Source organism: Lissotriton vulgaris, chromosome 1_1 (genome assembly GCF_964263255.1).
Source record: "Lissotriton vulgaris chromosome 1_1, aLisVul1.2, whole genome shotgun sequence".
NCBI lineage: Eukaryota > Metazoa > Chordata > Amphibia > Caudata > Salamandridae > Lissotriton > Lissotriton vulgaris.
This window is the reverse complement of record NC_141685.1, coordinates 1,516,804,548-1,516,823,223: the sequence shown is the minus strand read 5'-3', so window position 1 is coordinate 1,516,823,223 and position 18,676 is coordinate 1,516,804,548. Positions and strand designations below refer to the sequence as shown.

The following is an 18,676-nucleotide window of genomic DNA, read 5'->3' as shown; positions in this document are numbered from 1 at the left end:
TCTGCTCCCGTCCTCGCCTGGACCGCGCCCAGCGCCAGAACCCCTGCCCCCCGCGCACACCACGATGACCGCTGCCGCTACGATGCCAGCACACTGCACGTCCTCAAGCCCGGACGGACCGACAACTGCATCAAGGCCTCACCGAAAAGCACACATGGTCAATTCAGCAACTCCATCGCCAACTTCATCAGCATGCACTCCCTGGTCTCCATCGACTACATCCTCTTCGGAGACCTGAACTTTCACCTTCAGAACAAGAATGACAGCAACTCCAGCACCCTGATCGAAAACCTCGGACTGAGGCAGCTCGTCACAACACCTACTCATTCCGCCGGCCACACGCTCGACCCAGTCTTCTCCCCAAGCTCCCACGTCTCCATCAGCCACACCACCGAACTCCTCTGGACCGACCACCGCTGCATCCACTTCACCTTCCAGAAACCCACCACACGTACACCGCACCCAACAGATCTCCCGCCGCTGCTGGAGCAAAATCACGGAAGACCAACTAAACAGAAACCTCGCTCTCAGCCCACCCACCGACACCTCCAACATAGACAACGCCGCCTGCAACTTCAGAAGCTGGATCAACGACTGCGCCAACACCCTCGACCCGCTGATGAAACCCATCCTCATAGACACCAGCAAGAGAGATAGCTGGTTCACCCCAGAACTCCTAGCCTCCAAGCGAACCTGCCGGAAACTAGAGAAGAAACGGCACAATGTAAAGACACCGGACAGCCTCGCAGCCTACAAAGACGCCATTCGAAAACACCATCACCTCATCAGGTCTGCCAAGAGGACCTCCTTCAAAGACTGCCTCGACAACAACGCACAAAACAGCAAGGAGCTCTTCAACATCATAAAGGAACTCCCCAACCCCAGCTCCAACACCAATGACATCCCGCCGTCGCAAGCCCTTGGCGACTCCCTCGCCACCTTCCTCCATCGCAAGATCGCGGACATCCACGATAGCTTCAACGCCCAGACACCTCCAACCGACATCGACACTCCAGACACCCCGCACACCATCGACCACGACCACCTGCCAGCCTGGGCCAACGTGAACATAGATGACACCATCAAGACCATGAGTACAATCCACTCCGGCTCCCCGCATCTTCAACAAAGCCAGTAGCTCCATTGCACCCCACCTGCGCAACGTCATCGCGACGTTCTCAGAGAACTGGACACACGCCGAGATCAATGCCCTACTCAGAAAACCCAAGACGGACAAGAGACCTCAAGAACTTCTGGCCCATCTCTCTGCTTCCGTTCCCAGCCAAGGTCATCAAGAAGATCGTCAATAGAAAGCTAACCAGAGACCTCGAAGAAAACAGCATCCTGGACCCATCCCAGTCAGGGTTCCGCAGCAACCACAGCACCGAGACTGCACTCATCGCCGCCAACGACGACATCAGGACCCTGCTGGACAACGGTGAGACCGCGGCCCTCATCCTCCTGGACCTCTCCGCTGCCTTCGACACCGTCTGCCAACGCACACTATGCACAAGCCTCCACGATGCGGGGATCAGAGACAAGGCCCTGGAATGGACCGCCTCCTTCCTCTCCGGCAGAACCCAGAGTGTCCACCTCCCCCATTCCGATCCAAAGCCTCCAAGATGATCTGCGGCATACCCCAGGGATCATCCCTCAGCCCGACACTGTTCAACATCTACATGGCCCCGCTCGCGCAAGTTGCCAGACAGCACGACCTCAACATAATCTCCTACGCCGACGACACTCAACTCATCCTCTCCCTCACTAAGGCCCCCTCACTGCCAAATCCACCCTCTACGAAGGAATGAAGGTCGTCGCCGACTGGATGAAGATCAGCCGACTGAAACTGAGCATGGACAAGAAGGAGGTCCTCATCCTCGGCTCCAACCCTTCAGCCTTGGACGACTCCTGGTGGCCTACGGCACTGGGAGAAGCCCCGACACCCACCGACCACGCACGCAACCTGGGAGTCATCCTCGACTAAACACTTTCCATGACCAAGCAAGTCAACGCAGTCTCCTCCTGCTTCAACACCCTCCGCATGCTCCACAAGATCTACAGGTGGATCACGATAAATACAAGAAGAACAGTCACCCAGGCCCTCGCCAGTAGCAGACTCGACTATGGAAACGCCCTCCACGCGGGAGCCCCGGCCAAGCTCATCAAACGACTGCAATGCATTCAAAACGCCTCTGCATGCCTGATCCTTGGCGTACCACGCCACAGCCACATCACCCCCCACCTGTGAAACCTGCACTGGCTCCCCGTCAACAAGAGGATTTCCTTCAAGCTCCTCATCCACGCACACAAGGCACTCGACAAGACCGGCCAAGCCTACCTCAACAGACGACTCTTCTTCAACATCCCCAACCGCCAGCTCCGTTCCGCCAACCTCACCCTCGCCACCGTCCCTCGCATCCGAAGAACCACCACCGGCAGATCCTTCCCCCACCTTGCCGCCAAGACCTGGAACACCCTCCCACTGAGCCTACGACAGACCCAAGACCTGCTGACCTTCAGGAGGCTACTCAAGACCTGGCTGTTCGACCAGTTGCGCCACCCCCCCCCCTTTTTTCCCCCAGCACCTTGAGACCCTCACGGGTAAGTAGTCCACTCTACAAATTCTTGATTGATTGATTGATGACATGAACATTTGTGTATTGTATAATCTGTAGTTTTAATGATCTGATTTTTGGAAACAACAAGAGACCTTTGGATAGTGCTGGCCCTGGATCAGCAGTATAGAGGTTGAACAGCATGGGTGCTATAACTCATCCCCGTGTTAAACTTACATCTGTTTTACTTTCGGAGAGGCATAGGTCAGTTTGATTTGGACCCAAGTGCCCGTGTACACAATGATTATTGCACTGGACAAGTTATTTGGAATCCCCACTCTGCAAGCTTTGCCAATAAGATGTTATGGTATATGTCGTCAAATACCATGCTGTAATCTACAAAGCATCCATACGGTGGACATGGCCCTTTTTTTGCTGCTTTACTTGACAAGAAAGGCATAGCCATTACATTTTCCATGGTGGACACCTTGGGCCAAAATCCTGTCTGGTAGAACGGAATGTTACCCAATCCTCCAGTTTGCGTAGTAGGACCTTTGCGAAAGCGTTTCCCTCAAAGTCCAATAGGGCTATTAGACTATACTTTTCTGGTTTTGAGCTCTCGTCTTTTTTATTGATTTGATGCAGAAGGGAGCCGCTCCATAATGCTGGAATATTAAATGACAGGATACAGGCTTGAAGGAGGTCAAGAATTCGTGGCACCCAAAAGTATGAGTTATCCCTCAAAATGGTCCGAGGTAGACCATTAGGTCCAGGCACACCATCTTTGCGTATTGAGTATGGCTATTGTTACCTCCACTGTTAGATGGATAGGATTCTAAACGTGGTCGCCAAATATTTCCTGCTTGCACATCCCAGAAAGCACAGGATAATTCAGGGTCTATGTACAAAGATATGGTGTAATCGGTCTATTGTTCCGCTGGGGTGGCTTTTGCTTTCTGATTGTTTTATTGCCAAGGTGGTTGACATATTCCCAGAATTTCCTTGATATGGCAGGTGCTAACAAGGGGATTACCAACTTCCATTCTGTCTCCAGATGTCTTTATTTATTTGAAGCTCAAAGAAGTAGTTTAGTCCTGGACTCAAACTTTTTTTAGTGCGGACTACCTTGTGCCTCCTGTACACAAGTTCTGCCTTCCGATGCTGCTTTTTCCTTTGGGTAAGCACTCTATCGTCTATATGTCTTTGTGCATTATGGAGGTTGGTAGTTTAGTTGTGAATTTGTTGTTTAAGGTCAAATATAAGTCACTCATAGTTCTGTCCCATACTTCTACACCTGTGAGTTGGTGGTCCTGTGGCTCTAAATGTTGTTGTTCCTTCTATTTCTTATATTGCAATTCCCTGTTTAGACCCATTTCATTCTTTTCACAAGAGGGTTTGCCTCTGTGCTTAGGATGAAACCAGCTGCTTGAGCTGCTGGTGTGCGCTGCAGTTTAGATTAATTTCATTGGTCATGGGATGGTGGTCACTTTCTGATCGGCTTTGTACTTTAAAGTTTGTTGCTCTTCCATGCAATTGTATGCTCATTAAGAGATAATCCAAGGTGGAAGTATTTGTGAACGTGATCGACCTTCCCCAGTCTAGTTTGCTCTGTTAATTGAAAGTGTGCTGATTGAATTTGTTAATGCCCACTTTAAGGGTCATCTGATGGACATCTTTTTAGGGGCCCTCAGCTTGCCTCAAAGGTCTAGATGAATTCATGGTTGGGATACTGACAAAGCAGAGTTTGAACATTATTGCAGAAATCATCAACAGCCTTCTTCCTTCATACATAGCAGGGATTGTCCTGGACTTATCCTGTGACCTGAGGGGCATACCAAGTGTTGCCTCAACGACAGACAATGGACTACTGTCCCGTCATGGGTTTAACACATACAGCAGTGGGGGCAGAGTGCCGTGTTTTGTGAATCTATACTTGTGACCAGAGCTTTTTATCTGCATACCAAGATTAGAGGCCTACAGGCCCACTCTTGAAGTTCCACTGCTATGTGCTAGCGCCAACATCTAAGTATATATTGTGGCGCTTATGTGTGTAGCTTGCATGATACATGAATGGGGTGTGTGAGTGAGCCAAAATAATGGCAGCCTGTATGATCCATTTTGGACACCTCCGCCGTGGCAGACGATGGAGGCGGGTTGTTTTCCTAGAGAGTGGAAGTGTATTGCTCACATTTGTGAAGATGGAGGGTGGAGACCTAGACACTGAAGTTAGAGGAAGGAGTTTCACCCGAGTCTGTATCTCTTGCTGATTGACTTGTATCCCTGTCCTGAAGAAGCTAGAAGCCTGCTTGTCTGCTGAGAGAGGAAGGGAGCCTGCCAATACTGCAGGAGAAGTGCCTGTCCAGAAGGAGGTAGGTGCAGCATGTCCCAGGTGTCTGTGGGGCACCCAGAAGAGAGGGACCGAGGAAAGCAATCTGAGGACCCTGGTATCAGTTGATCAGCAGTCTCTCTGTGCTGGTTTCTGGTGGGAATCGCACTCATCATGATCGAAATGGTCAAGGCCCAGTTGGAGCTTTTATCATGTGTCAAGCCCACAAAATGGGGGGCTGCAGCTACCAGTGGAAGAACCAGTTTGTGCAAGACCATACCTGCTTAAGTTAATTGGCTTGTGCGTGGCTGGTATTGCTGAGCTTCGCCATCAGCGAGGCTGCAACTACCTAGTGTTGTGATCTGCCTGATCATAGCTACAACAGTAGTGTTTTGATCGGCATGTGCGTTGCCCCAGATGCCCACCGTTGTGGTCACCAACCTCTGGATAGCTCATGATACACTAAATTGCATTCTATTAACGTACAAGGTAGTATTCCTTCCTAGGGTGTATTAAAGTAATATTACTATAAAACTAAGCACTGTGCTCTTTATTGATGTATTGTGTTGTGTGATTATTGAGCTCAGAGGTGGAGCATCCTCCCCTTGCCTTCTGGGAAGCCTATGGCTGCGCCCCATCCCTAACAAAGAATCAAGTGTGGAAGGGGTTCTATTTGGCCCAGTTTTGATTGTCCTTGTGACATTAGAGCGAAACAACCTCAAACCGCATGGTTGAGTACCAGTAGCCCGTGCTTGCCCTTTGTTCCCTTGAATAAGATTTTTTTTTAATATTAGCAGTACATGAAAAGTTTTAGTTGATAGGAGTAGAGTAAGACTGGCTTCCTGTAAGATATAAAAACACATTTAAAAAAACCTTTTTGCTGCAGCTCCATCTTGTGCAGTGTTCATTTTTGGGTCAGATTTAAATAGCTGGCTCTTGATGCTAGTTCATCGTTCAGTTGCAGTGGAATCAATATATCAATGAGCTTGTCTGGAATGGTCATGCAACTTTTAAATGCAGGTCATTTGCAAGATGTAACTGGAAATATTCTGCACTGCATGAGTATAGCATGAGAATCTGTCATTTTAAAATGCATAGTTTTAACTGCTGCACTTGCATTTAGTTTCTCTCCTGTATAAAGGCGTGAACTGATATGGTGAAAAACTTCAGTGGTGTCAGTGTAGGCATTGTCTGAGCTTCAAATAGAGTGTACCTCAACGTACGTGTTCCAGGTCATTGAATCAGACTTCAAGTAATAATTTAAAGATGTAGGTAAATAGTTTCCCTTGCTATTAATTTAGGTATGTTGAGCTCTCAGAGAGCCTCGTATTACTTTTAACAAATATTTCGTTTTAAAAAAAAAAAAAAATTCACTTTTGAATAAAATGTAAAATTAATTAAAATACTAAAAATATTTAATATTAAATTCCTTTTCTATTTTTACTTACATGAATATCATTTTAAACCGCCGTCTCTGACACCTACAAACTCATTACTACCCTTATACACCACCTATCTATCTGTGAGCCATAAAAACTCCTTATTAGCCCTATAGATAACCCCTCTCTGAACCCTACAAACTCCTTAATAACCCTATTTGTTACGCATCCCTGAACCCTAAAAACTCCTTTAAGGTCAAGTTACCTAAAACTAACTCACCTGCAAAGCTAAAGACTTAAAACTTATCTTAATGTAAAGACTTCCGATTTAACTCTCACGATGTACTGATTTCAGAAATAAAAAAGTAGAAGTAATAGTAACATACTCATGAATATTTTTACGAAATATTTTGCATTTCTATTGTTTTAATTATTTGGGGTATTATTTTGATCATAAGCACTTTGTGTGCTTTAACTTTACTTTATGTTAAGGTGTTACTCCTAGGCGGCTTCCCAAGTGTGGTGTGGAGCCTTCAAGCACCCTCAATCTCAGCCATTTACAGTCTGGGGAAGGGAGCCCATGAAAGAATATTACAGTGGGACTGTCACCATGACGACAGGGAAGATTCAAGCATGTGAATCTTTTAAAGATTACATACCAGATATCATCAAGGTATCCATATCTTGACTTAGGCACACCTAATCCTGAACATTGTCCTGTTCCTGCCACCTACTCTCTAACTCTATTGCTCACTGCTGGTGTTCAGCCAGGGAGCAAATATCTGGGGCACAGTCACACACAACACAAGGCAAAGCACCATATGATGCTGATGTACAAACAGATTGAAACCACCAAGAGGCAGTATCCTGAGATATGGAAGACCCTCTAGCATGCAGCGGCACAACTGATGGCCACACCGGGGCCGGACTGGCCATAGCAGGCACCGGGCGTTTCCCCGGTAGCCCGCTAGGGTGGGGGCCGGTTTTGTTACTGGGAGTAGGCAATATCGGCTCCCTGTAACAAAATCAGCCGATACCGGCCCTCGTAAACTGCTCAGCTGCACTCTCCCTCACCCCAGGGGGAGCCGGCTGAGCAGTTTGCCAGGGCCGGTTTCTGTTCCCAGTCCGGCCCTCGGCCACACAATATAAGAGTCTTTAACAGTACCAAATCAAAGTTATGCGGGATACTACTGATCAGGGTGCTAGCGACCAGTTATTCTTCCTAATGAATGAAGAAACATGCAACCTATTAACTTGAGCCATGCTCCACCTCCGGCACAATGGGTCATGAGGCATCATCAGTTACAGCAGCATTCTTTGGAGAACGTTGTTAGGTAAAGATAATCTCTCTCCCGCGCAAGTAATTAGTCAAATGAGCAGTCATTATGTCAATTGCAAATCAAATCAAACAATAGCTTAAATCTGCCATTTCCCTGTTTGCTCAATGACTGTGAATGCAAAGGTTTGGCAAGTGTAAAGTTATTTACAGCCCTAAAAGACCACTTGTAGGCTGTACTGTCCCATTTTGGTCACTCTTGAGGTAGATTCCCATTTTAGTCCCAATTATAAAGAGCTTCACAATAAAAATTACATAATTTCATGTAAACTAATAAGCATCGTATTTTCTGAAAATATAAAAAATAGGTCTTCAAACCTTTTTGTCCTGCGCAAGTTTGTCCATTCAGACGAAGAAACCGTATCGTGCAGTACTTTTCTTTTCCTAGTCCAGAATTTTTCCTCGTTTGCTTTGTGATTTTAGAAAAACTCAACTGTAAATGTTGTTCCACAGTTTCTAATATGAAGTACCTTATTCAATTTAAATGAAAACAATGTCATTAGAAAAATTAGAATACCTAAGCAATTTCAACATCACAAAGAAATTCATTGCCAGCAACCAGAAAAAATAATTTCCTGCCAAAACATACTAGTCATAGCGTAACAACAGAAATCTTACTTTGTCGTAAACAAGGTACATACCATCAGAGTGTCTCATCAGGCTGCATATGTTTCAAAACATGCAGACTGCAATACTCTCCGACAGGCAGCTTAGAGACTATTGATAGGAAGAAAAACGTTGGCCTCGTAACGAAACAGACCCAGCAAACTAGAAAGGGATTCAACCAAAAGTACAAAACAATACTTCCCATGACTAACCCCTAATTTGGATCCTGCTTTTACTTTCGGGATTAAAATAGAACAGCATTACGATATGGTCCCCAACAAAGCAGTAATAGAACTGAAACTTACTCGATTGTTTTTGGGTGCGTTTTAGTGAATTGCTGCCTACTGAGTGTACCTGGGGGGAGATAAATGTGCGCACTTTATCCAACAGAACAGATCATACCTTTGATCAAAATGCATACCCCAAGATGAAACTAGTTGCCCTCACTTAATGTAATCAACTAGTAATATCTCAGCACAGTCCCTCTGTCAGAGTGACGCAACTACTCAGCAACACAAAACAGTCCAAGACAGCATGAGAATGCTGGATTGGAACTGGGACATAATGCCGTTTCTTTTGTAAGAAACATCTGTTTCCAGTGGTGCAGGCTGCAAACCTGAATTTCTCTTCAACGTGAAATTAAAAATGTTCACAGAAAACAAGCTGCCTCCTATACAAACCAGGCATACGTTTGCAATAACAAAACTAAACATGGCAGTGGGTGTCAGTCTTGCAAAGGTTTGTAAATAGTCTATCACTATTTTAAAGTTCAAGCATGGCCGCTACATTTAGAACCAACGAGTTGCCCAAATTGTCAAATGGTAAAAAAATAATTCATTTTCGAAAAAAGCATTCCATAATGATCTCCGCATTTAGAGTCAGTGAGAACGTGGTATGTGAAGAGCCGTAATATCCTCTTAAAACATTAAAATAAAAAGAAAAGAAATGAAAGGAGAATTGGACAACAAGGCCTGATAATGAAACACAAACATTTTCAAGTGGAAGCACACATATGCTCAGAAAATGCCATCCATTATCTCATGTAATTCGCTGTCATGGATGAAACCAAAATGGCCCTGACAGACCAATGGTATAACCGAGTCGATCCTGAGGCCCTCTATGTGCATATATGGATATATATTTATATATATATCACCTGGGTGGGGACTGATATTTTTCAGGTGCTTCAAAAACTGCTTTGCCGTCCCGCCTTTAAATGTCTGCAGCCCATGATTAAGTGCAGTCCATGCACGAAACGCGTCGGGGACAAGGACTTATTTTGTGGGTCTCATCATGTTCAGCCCGCCTTTGGCAGCCTCCATTAAAGAAATTCAAGCCTACTAGCCTGTGTGTGGCTCTTCCATATCGGGCACCTTGTGTTGTTTTGGATTTGTGCGGTTCCGCCTGGACCGCAGACGAAGCCCATCTGCGAGCTCAGACCTGCGCATTGGCAAACCTGGCGGTGCGGTTACGGGAACAGGTGCTGCTTGTGGGGGTATAAAGAGACCGTGGCTGGGAAGAGTGATGCCACACAACCCACATGGGAATCATTGTTTGTTACTGTTGGAATGACGGCACGCAACCCACTGTGGTGAGATGAGGACACTACAAGTTCCAGAAGGCCGCAGTTCGTGGCCACGCTCACCTGGGTGGGGTCTGATATTTTTCAGGTGCTTCAAAAACTGCTTTGCCGTCCCGCCTTTAAATGTTTGCAGCCCATGATTAAGTGCAGTCCATGCACGAAACGCGTCGGGGACAAGGACTTATTTTGCGTGTCTCATCATGTTCAGCCTGCTTTCGGCAGCCTTTATTAAAGAAATTCAAGCCTACTAACCTGTGTGTGGCTCTTCCATATCAGGCACCTTGTTGTGGATTCGTGCGGTTCCGCCTGGACCGCGGAAGAAGCCCATCTGCGAGCTCAGACCTGCGCATTGCCAAACCTGGCCATGCGGTTACGGGAACAGGTGCTGCTTGTGGGGGTATAAAGAGACCGTGGCTGGGAAGAGTGATGCCACACAACCCACATGGGAATCATTGTTTGTTACTGTTGGCATGATGGCACGCAACCCACTGTGGTGAGATGACACTACAATTTCCAGAAGGCCGCAGTTCGTGGCCATGCCAACATGGGTGGGGACTGATATTTTTCAGGTGCTTCAAAAACTGCTTTGCCGTCCCGCCTGTCGTATAGATATATATTGCCTGTATGCTGTGTTAAGTTAGCATGAGCTTTTTTAGAAGTTTAAATGCCATTTTACCTTTCTGCTACTTTTGCACACGACACATAGCTGTTGCTTTAGCTTTGAGCCTAGTAGAATGTTTTTGATTCATGCGAGAATAATATGTTGTTACTCTGATATCAGCCTTGCTTGGCGAGCTGTATCTGTACAGTGAGTGCAGAAACCTTCAAGGATATCTCAACACAGTGGTTGTTGTGAGCACTGATCTTCGCACGTTCCTAGACATAACATACATGCAGCTGCGGCCAAGTTCTGGCTTTAGGCGCGTTTTATATTGCTTTGCACAAGAGCATACAAACGCACTTGATGGTGCTTCGCATGCAGAGAGCTGGTGGAAGATGATGTGATCCCTTACCACTAGGATCTTGAGGTATGGGGCCGCCCTGCTAAAACCCAAAGAGACCTTCAAGGATATAGTAATCCGATCTTCAATTTAGCAAATATAGAGGCTTTAGATGCTACATACCGGGATAGGGATATTACTCCCGTGGCAGGGATACAAAAAGATAGACGAGGGTATAATCTAGCAAATTGGAACATTGCGGGTTGGATAAATAAACTGGGTGTCCTGGGCTGGAAAGAAATTTTGGAATCTTACGACATTTTATGCCTTCAAGAGACTTGGAGTGTAGATGACATCACCTATGACTGTTACATCGCTTATAACCTCCCAGCACAAGGTTCGAATATGGGTAGAGCTAAAGGGGGTTTACTTATTTTGCTTTCGGTTAACCTTCCTGTGCATGTATAAGATAGGTCATGATTGGAAGCCACTCCCAATTGTTGTGGTTGAGATATAAGAATGGCCGTAATGTCCTACTGATTAACTTTTATAATAATTTGCCTGACACTATGCGATCGACCGCGGTTAGCGAGGTCGTTAAGGCCCTGGATGGGATTGTTCGGGCTAATCATGTTAATTTTGTATTCTTGTGGGGTGGGGATTTTAATATTCCATTGTGTCCCTTATCATAAACTAAGGTGTGCGGGGTATATGATGATAGAGGAGAAGGGTATATTCATTTTAAGCATAGCTTTTACGGAGAGTCCCTGAACTCCGCCCTTGCGAAATTTTACTTGGTTGTGTTACAACCTGCAGGAGATGGTGATGGAAATCCCGTCCCTACCTTCACAGGGAGGAATACAGCTACAGTCATTGATCATCTTTTGGTCTCAGATGATATTTGCATGTATTGCGACACTCCGGTCGTACTGGATCTTACGATCAGCGACCATAATTGTGTCACAGTAACACTGCTTGTATGGGGTAATAAAGCACCAGCAGCCCAAACTGCTGTTATCGTTATCGCCCCTTGTAGACTAAACGGTCATAGGATAAAATGGAAGGGTGATAACTCCGAAAAGTTGCTGATTAAAATTGTCGCGGCATGTTTGCCCGATTTGTACTTCTGTCTGGACGAAAGTACAGATTTTCGTGGCATACTAACTAGTTTTAATAGGATCAATAACATAGTCGAAAACACCCTGACCTCCACTAAGCATACTAATCGTAAACCAAGGATGGGTTGGTTTGACTCTTTGTGCACCGAGTCATTGCAGAAGCTTAAGAGGGCTTTATCTGTAGGCCCAGAGATAGGTCGAGTATCATAATTCTTAGGGCCACCTATAAGGGGCATTTAAAACGTCGAAAGTTGGAATTGCAGGAAGCATGGGACAATTTGACCAAGGCCGTCGAATTATCGGACAGCAAACTGTTTTGGGATACGGTTAATTGTCCCTTTCTCAAGAGCGATAACACTCCAGTCCTCACTGCCCAAGTCAGCGAGGATTGCTAGGTTACCCACTTTACTAGTATTTTCGACCCGCAGAGGGTGGTGGATTCACCCTTGGGGGAGGCGGATCCATGGCCAATTGTCCCTCTAAGTATTACAGCATCGGAGGTAGATCTTGCCATTAGAATTAGCAAGGGAGCGAAGGCCCCTGGTCCTGATGGGGTGCCCATAGACCTGTATAAGGCAGATACATCATTGTGGGGCCCCGTCTTGACTAGGGTCTTTAATGCCGCAGTCATGGAAAGCACTCCGCCTAGTTGGGGTGAATCCGTAATTATTCCGATATATAAAAAGGGGGATAGGTCAGATGCCAAAAACTACCGCCCTATCTCCCTTTTGGATTCATCACTTAAAACCATGAGTCGGGTGCTGTTGGCCAGGTTAGAGGAGTGGGCCGAGGGCTGTGGTATTCTTGCACGGTCCCAATTCGGGTTCTGAAAGGGTCTTGGTACCGTAGAACAATGCATAAATTTAGACCTCTTAATAGGGAAGTATACCCGTGCCAAGCAGTGCTCGCTTTTCCTCTGCTTTGCTGATCTAAGCAGCGCGTTCGATCTTGTCTATCAAGCGCTGCTATGGGCAACCTTATTAGAACAAGGTGCCCCAGCGGAGATCATTTATTTCCTGGCCAGGTTATACTCTAAACTCTCTGCCTGCATCAGATATGGGCGGGGGGGGAGGGCGGGGGGAATATACCGATTGTATTAGTGTGAAGTTAGGCATTGGACAAGGCTGTGTCCTTGCGCCCCTTCTCTTCTCCCTCTTCATTAATGCTATAGACACCGAGCTGAAGCAGGTTAACTCTGATGCACCGCTAGTTGATGGTCAGGCTGTTCCCATCCTGCTTTATGCTCACAATTCAGTGCTCCTATCCAGAACCCCCCGAGGTTCACAGAAACTGATGGACAAGTTTGCGGGTTTTATCAAGGAAAAAAATTTAAAAATTAATAATACCAAAACGTTTATTATGCCATGTGACAAGAAAATGAGGAAGTTGAAATCTTTCCATATAGAGGGACAAAAAAAAAGAAATTGTAAATAAATTTTGTTATTTGGGCATTACTTTTAGTAGTAATGGTATGTGGTCACAGGAGATATCTAATGTATAAGCCAAGATGTCCAAAAGTGCTCATGGAGTTTTCAAATTTGCAAATAAGCTTGGCGACCGCCGTATATATGACATGCTACACATATATCGCTATAGATGCGTTGCAATTGCGCTCTACGGATCCGGTGTTTGGGGGCATTGTCGCCATGGGGATTTGCAAATATAAGAAAATAGTTTTTTTTAAAAGATTATTATTCCTGCCTACGTCTGCCTCCACTCTGATAATACACCAGGAATTGGGTCTGGAGTTTTTATCAGATTTAATCTGTCTAAGACCATTTTTTGGTGTGGAGAGCAATTTGGCATAAGAAAGAAACTAGCTTTACGAGGAGCATTATTACTGATTGCCTCCGCCTAGACAAAAGCTCACTGATCCCATGGATTAATTATGTTGTGACAACTGCTAGGGATTTATTTAATCTTAATCTCCTGGCTGATCAGGAGAGCCTCTCTGATATTTCAAAGAAAGAGCTAAAGTCTTCTTATTTATATAAGAAAGCTCAAGTGCGAAGAGACTCTACTATGCTGTTAACTATCCCTCAGTATTACCACTCCAATAGGGATTCATCTGGCTTTTCCAAATACTTAAAGGTTGTCACCAGACCATCTCATCGTTTTGTCCTTATTAGACTAGGACTCAGAATTGTCCACCATTTGGTTGCGTTCCCAGTCATGAAAAACTATCCCTCTATACCATGCCCATGCGACGGGGTCACCAAACAGAGTACTGCGCATTTTTTACTTCTGTGTGACCTTTATAAACATCTTCGCGTTGCCTATTTAAAACCATTATTTACAAAATGGGCAACTACAACGGTAAAATCGGCAAGGAGGCTGCGGTTTTCCTTAGATGACCCTGATATTTGTTTTCACACAGCCACGTTTATTCTGAAATCTGTGACTGCAAGGAAAAGTATGGTCTTTTAATCATTTTGTTTTATTGTATCACCAAGCTGCACCTAACCTTTTTTATGGGGTAATTACATTAGAGTGTAACAATATAAATGTACATGCATTTTATGCTTTTATGATTGTTTCTTTTAATAATAGAATAAAGCTTTGAACCTTGAAACTAGATATAATATAATATACTAGCTAGGGAGGGTGAGAATTAGGTTTTGTTAGACCCTATTCATTTCAGCATAATACCATGCTTTCACCGTTTGTGTTCTATGGACTAGTGACTATGCGGATTACTTTGTTTCTTATAATATGTTTGCTTGTATTAGCAAAGATACTGCGTTTGAGAACACTGCATTAGTGAATAAACATTTCAAATATGCATGTGTCCTCTTTTACTCCTTGTTCTGGATTGAAATGATTGTATAACGAAAGAGTGTTCATGTGTTCCACGTTATCTGAGGTGTACTAAGTCCATGTTCTGGTTTGTCTAAGCATTGGGAGTTTGTGATAACCAATGAGGCACTGTAGGTAGTCTGGTAGGGGATTTTTGGGTACTAAGGTGAGTTTTGGTACACCCTAATTCACTGAGGTTCCAAGCCTCTATGCACAGTTCTGTATGAGCACGGAATACCTGCGACACGCCTTTAAAATTCTGCAGCCCATGATTAAGTGCAGTCCATGCACGAAACGCGTCTGGGACAAGGACTTATTTTGCGTGTCTCATGTTCAGCACGCCTTCAGCAGCCTCCATTAAAGAAATTCAAGCCTACTAACCTGTGATTGGTTCTTCCATATCAGGCACCTTGTTGTTTTGGATGTGTGCGGTTCCGCCTGGACCCCGGAAGAAGCCCATCTGCGAGCTCAGACCTGCGCATTGCCAAACCTGGCGGTGCGGTTACGGGAACAGGTGCTGCTTGTAGGGGTATAAAGAGACCGTGGCTGGGAAGAGTGATGCCACACAACTCACATGGGAATCATGGTTTGTTACTGTTGGCATGACGGCACGCAACCCACTGTGGTGAGATGAGGACACTACAAGTTCCAGAAGGCCGCAGTTCGTGGCCAAGCCCACCTGGGTGGGGACTGATATTTTTCAGGTGCTTCAAAAACTGCTTTGCCGTCCCGCCTTTAAATGTCTGCAGCCCATGATTAAGTGCAGTCCATCCACGAAACGCGTCGGGACAAGGGCTTATTTTGCGTGTCTCATCATGTTCAGCCCGCCTTCGGCAGCCTCCATTAAAGAAATTCAAGCCTACTAACCTGTGTGTGGCTCTTCCATATCAGGCACCTTGTTGTTTTGGATGTATATAGATGTTTGCATTATTTAATGATTTCATTTTATTACAAGATCCTGGAAGACATCTAAAAAGAGATTTTAGCAATAATTATTGCATTGCAAATCTCCCCCTAGGGTTTGTCCGAGGTAGTAACCAACACCAAAATCATTCTCTACAAAGGTATTCCGGCATTTTGTGTAGCAAAATACCTATCTGTAGGCTTTAATTCAGAGAAGTAAGAGTCCACTCTAATATACCCATTGATTTTAACATATGCTTTTCAGAATCAATACATCAAACCTAATGGGGCTATTTTAACTTTTCATAGTAAACAAATCAGACCTATAACAACAGAATTTTTTTCTTTAAGTACCAATCAGGCCTTTAACTCTTATCAATGGATTTTCACTATAACCAATTGAGACCTCCAATACAGAGCATATGCTTTGCCACAAGGCAACCAAACATCAGACATACAGGCCTAAAATTAAATCGTTTTCAAAAGTACCATTGGCAAAGCAAAATACTCCCGCTCTCTCCTAAGAGGCCTAACAATGATTCTGACAGAACAAATCGTCTATATCCACGGTTTGTCAGATGGGGTAACCAGCACCAAAATGCTCATCTATTATGTCAATCTGGAAGATTCCATGCAGCAAAATACCTATCTGTAGAGTAATAACAATCTACGCTTCCTATTGTCTTTAACATATGCTTTTCACAGTCAATATGTTGGGTCTACTGAATTTATTGTAACTTTCCATGATAACCAATCATCATTGGCTTGCCACCATTACCAACTTAAGCAGATTGTACTTAGTGTAAGCTGTCCACAAGCAACTAGGCAGCATACAGACAAAAGTATAAATGAATACAGAATTACAATTGTCAAAGCAAAATACTATCTCTCCTATGAAAGCCTAGTAAGGATATTTGTAGTGCATATCTTGTATATCCCCCCCCCCCCCCCCAAGTTTGCAGGGTAGATTACCACAACCCTTGCCTAATACAGTCATCTGTGAAATTCATTGTAACAAAGTACCTGCCTACTGGCTTTAGCACATTGTAATGACAATTCCGTCCTTAAAAGCCTATTGTCTTTAACCTACGCTTTTCACAATAAGTAGATCATATCGACTAGATTTGTCATAAAATTTCATAATAAACAGGTCAAACAAATGAACTCTGGCAGGCTTTTCCCAATGAGCTGATGCAGGTTTTATCCTTTAACACTGGCTTTATACTTCACCCAACATCAGCCTATACCAGTGTGCATAAACTGGCAACCATCATGCATACAGTTATAAAATTAAAAATGTGTATAAAAATACAGCTTTCATAACAATATACAACACCTCTCAACAGGGCCTAGCAATAATAATCACAATGAAACTTCTGCCCTTACTACGGTATTCTGTGAGAATCCATGAAACAAAAAACCCAATAGTAGGCTTTAATACAGGGTAATAACAATTCACATGCTTTACACAATAAATACACCAGCCCTAGTGCCTTGATCATAACATTTCATAATAAACAGATCAGGCCTGTAGCTATGATCACAGGCTTGGTACAATTAACTCAATCCTGCTGCACAGAGTATAAACTTTGCCACAAGCCAAAATGTGCAATACATGCAGTCTTTTGAGAGGAAGCACACTAATTAGGCCCAATCAATTCCTGTACTTAGGGGGATCAACATGTAAGTGGAGCCTAAGCCTCCCTCTCGGTAGGACTCTGAAACCTCTTTTGTTGATTACATAAGGTATGACAGTTGCACTGTTAAGCTAGACCTAAAAAAATCCATGTAGGTTAAGGACTGCCCTACTTCCATCAGTGCTGCTGCTAGAGAAAAATACTATGCATTATCTAGTTATCTAAGACACTTTTGCAGCATTACAATGCTGTGTGCGTGCGCCTGAAAGTCCATGCTCAGCAAGCTGGCTAAATAAACAAAATCATCATAGATGCTGGAGGGCAAGCAACATCTGCCCAATCAAAACATGTACTCCTGGCTCCCAATGTGTTGGGGCGGAGCGAATGCCCCTCGCCTAGAGTTTCTCAACATAATTGTATGGTGATAGCTACGCTGTCAAGCCAGCCCATTAAAAGGCACTAAGGCTTAGGGACAGATAACCATCTTCTGTTCAGCTGTGAAGACTATTACAGAGGAATAGCAAGGGTGCCTTGGGCCCTAGTGCTAGAAAGGAAAATGGACTTCTGCACTCCCTGTCGGTAATAAGATAGCTATAACTAGAGCCCAGTGGACCCCTGATTCCCCTCTTAACGCACCTGTTCCACTAATGGTAACTACATGAATCCATGTTCCTCATATTAGAGGTCTTTCCCGCTCTCCTCTCTAGCTCCAACCTCTCTAATCTATATCCTGATTTCACCACCTCTTCTCCCAATCCCTTCATCTCCCATCTCTCTCTCGTCCTTAACTTCTTTCTCCCTCTCTCCTTAAAACCTTTCTTTCTCTTAAGTGTTTCCTCTCTCCCCAACTCTTGTGTATCCTCTTTTCTATCTCTATCGTAACCTGCTTTCCCCCACTTTCCTTCTTCATCGATCTGCTCTCATATCTATAGCTTATCTTTTAGTCTCTCACCGACATCCTCACTTTTGGCCCTTTTCCCTTCCCTGTCCCTTTTTGGTCGTCTTTATGTTCTTCCGCCTTACTGTCACTTTTCCTCTACTTTCTTTAATCGTTTCATTTTCTATTCTTCCTTTTCTCTTTACTGTTCCTTTTTGCTATACTCTCCTCCCTAGTCCCTCTACCCCGAACCCCATGGTAAACACAGTGCCAGGCCACAGGTAGTGACTGCAGCAACATACATATTCAGAGCTGGCTATAGGTGGAGGGAGCATGGAGCCGAAGGTAAACAAGAAACAAGCATTTACAATGCAACGTCTAGCCTTTGCAAAAGTTAGAGCTATTGTCATTGTAAATTACAAACTTTTTATTTATGTGTTGGTTTTGAAAACAGATAAATAAATGGCATTGTCATTTTCAATGCCATTAGCTTAATCTCTCGCAAATGCGTTTTTTTATGTTTTAAAAACCAAAACATAAATAAAAGGTCTCACACTGCTGTTTCTCTCACACTGCTGTTTCTCTCACACTGCTGTCTCTCTCACACTACTGTCTCTCTC

General features: G+C 44.5%; 1 protein-coding gene across 2 annotated transcripts in view; it reads right to left on the bottom strand.

The window, feature by feature from the left end:
• LOC147750744 (transcriptional regulator QRICH1-like) overlaps positions 1–18,676 on the bottom strand; it is a 265,829-nt gene that overhangs the window by 53,112 nt on the left and 194,041 nt on the right. For both annotated transcript variants that reach the window (XM_086967449.1, XM_086967452.1), the window contains exon 7: positions 7,915–8,066. In XM_086967449.1, coding sequence (XP_086823575.1) covers positions 7,915–8,066 — 152 coding nt within the window. The remainder of the gene's footprint in view (positions 1–7,914; positions 8,067–18,676) is intronic.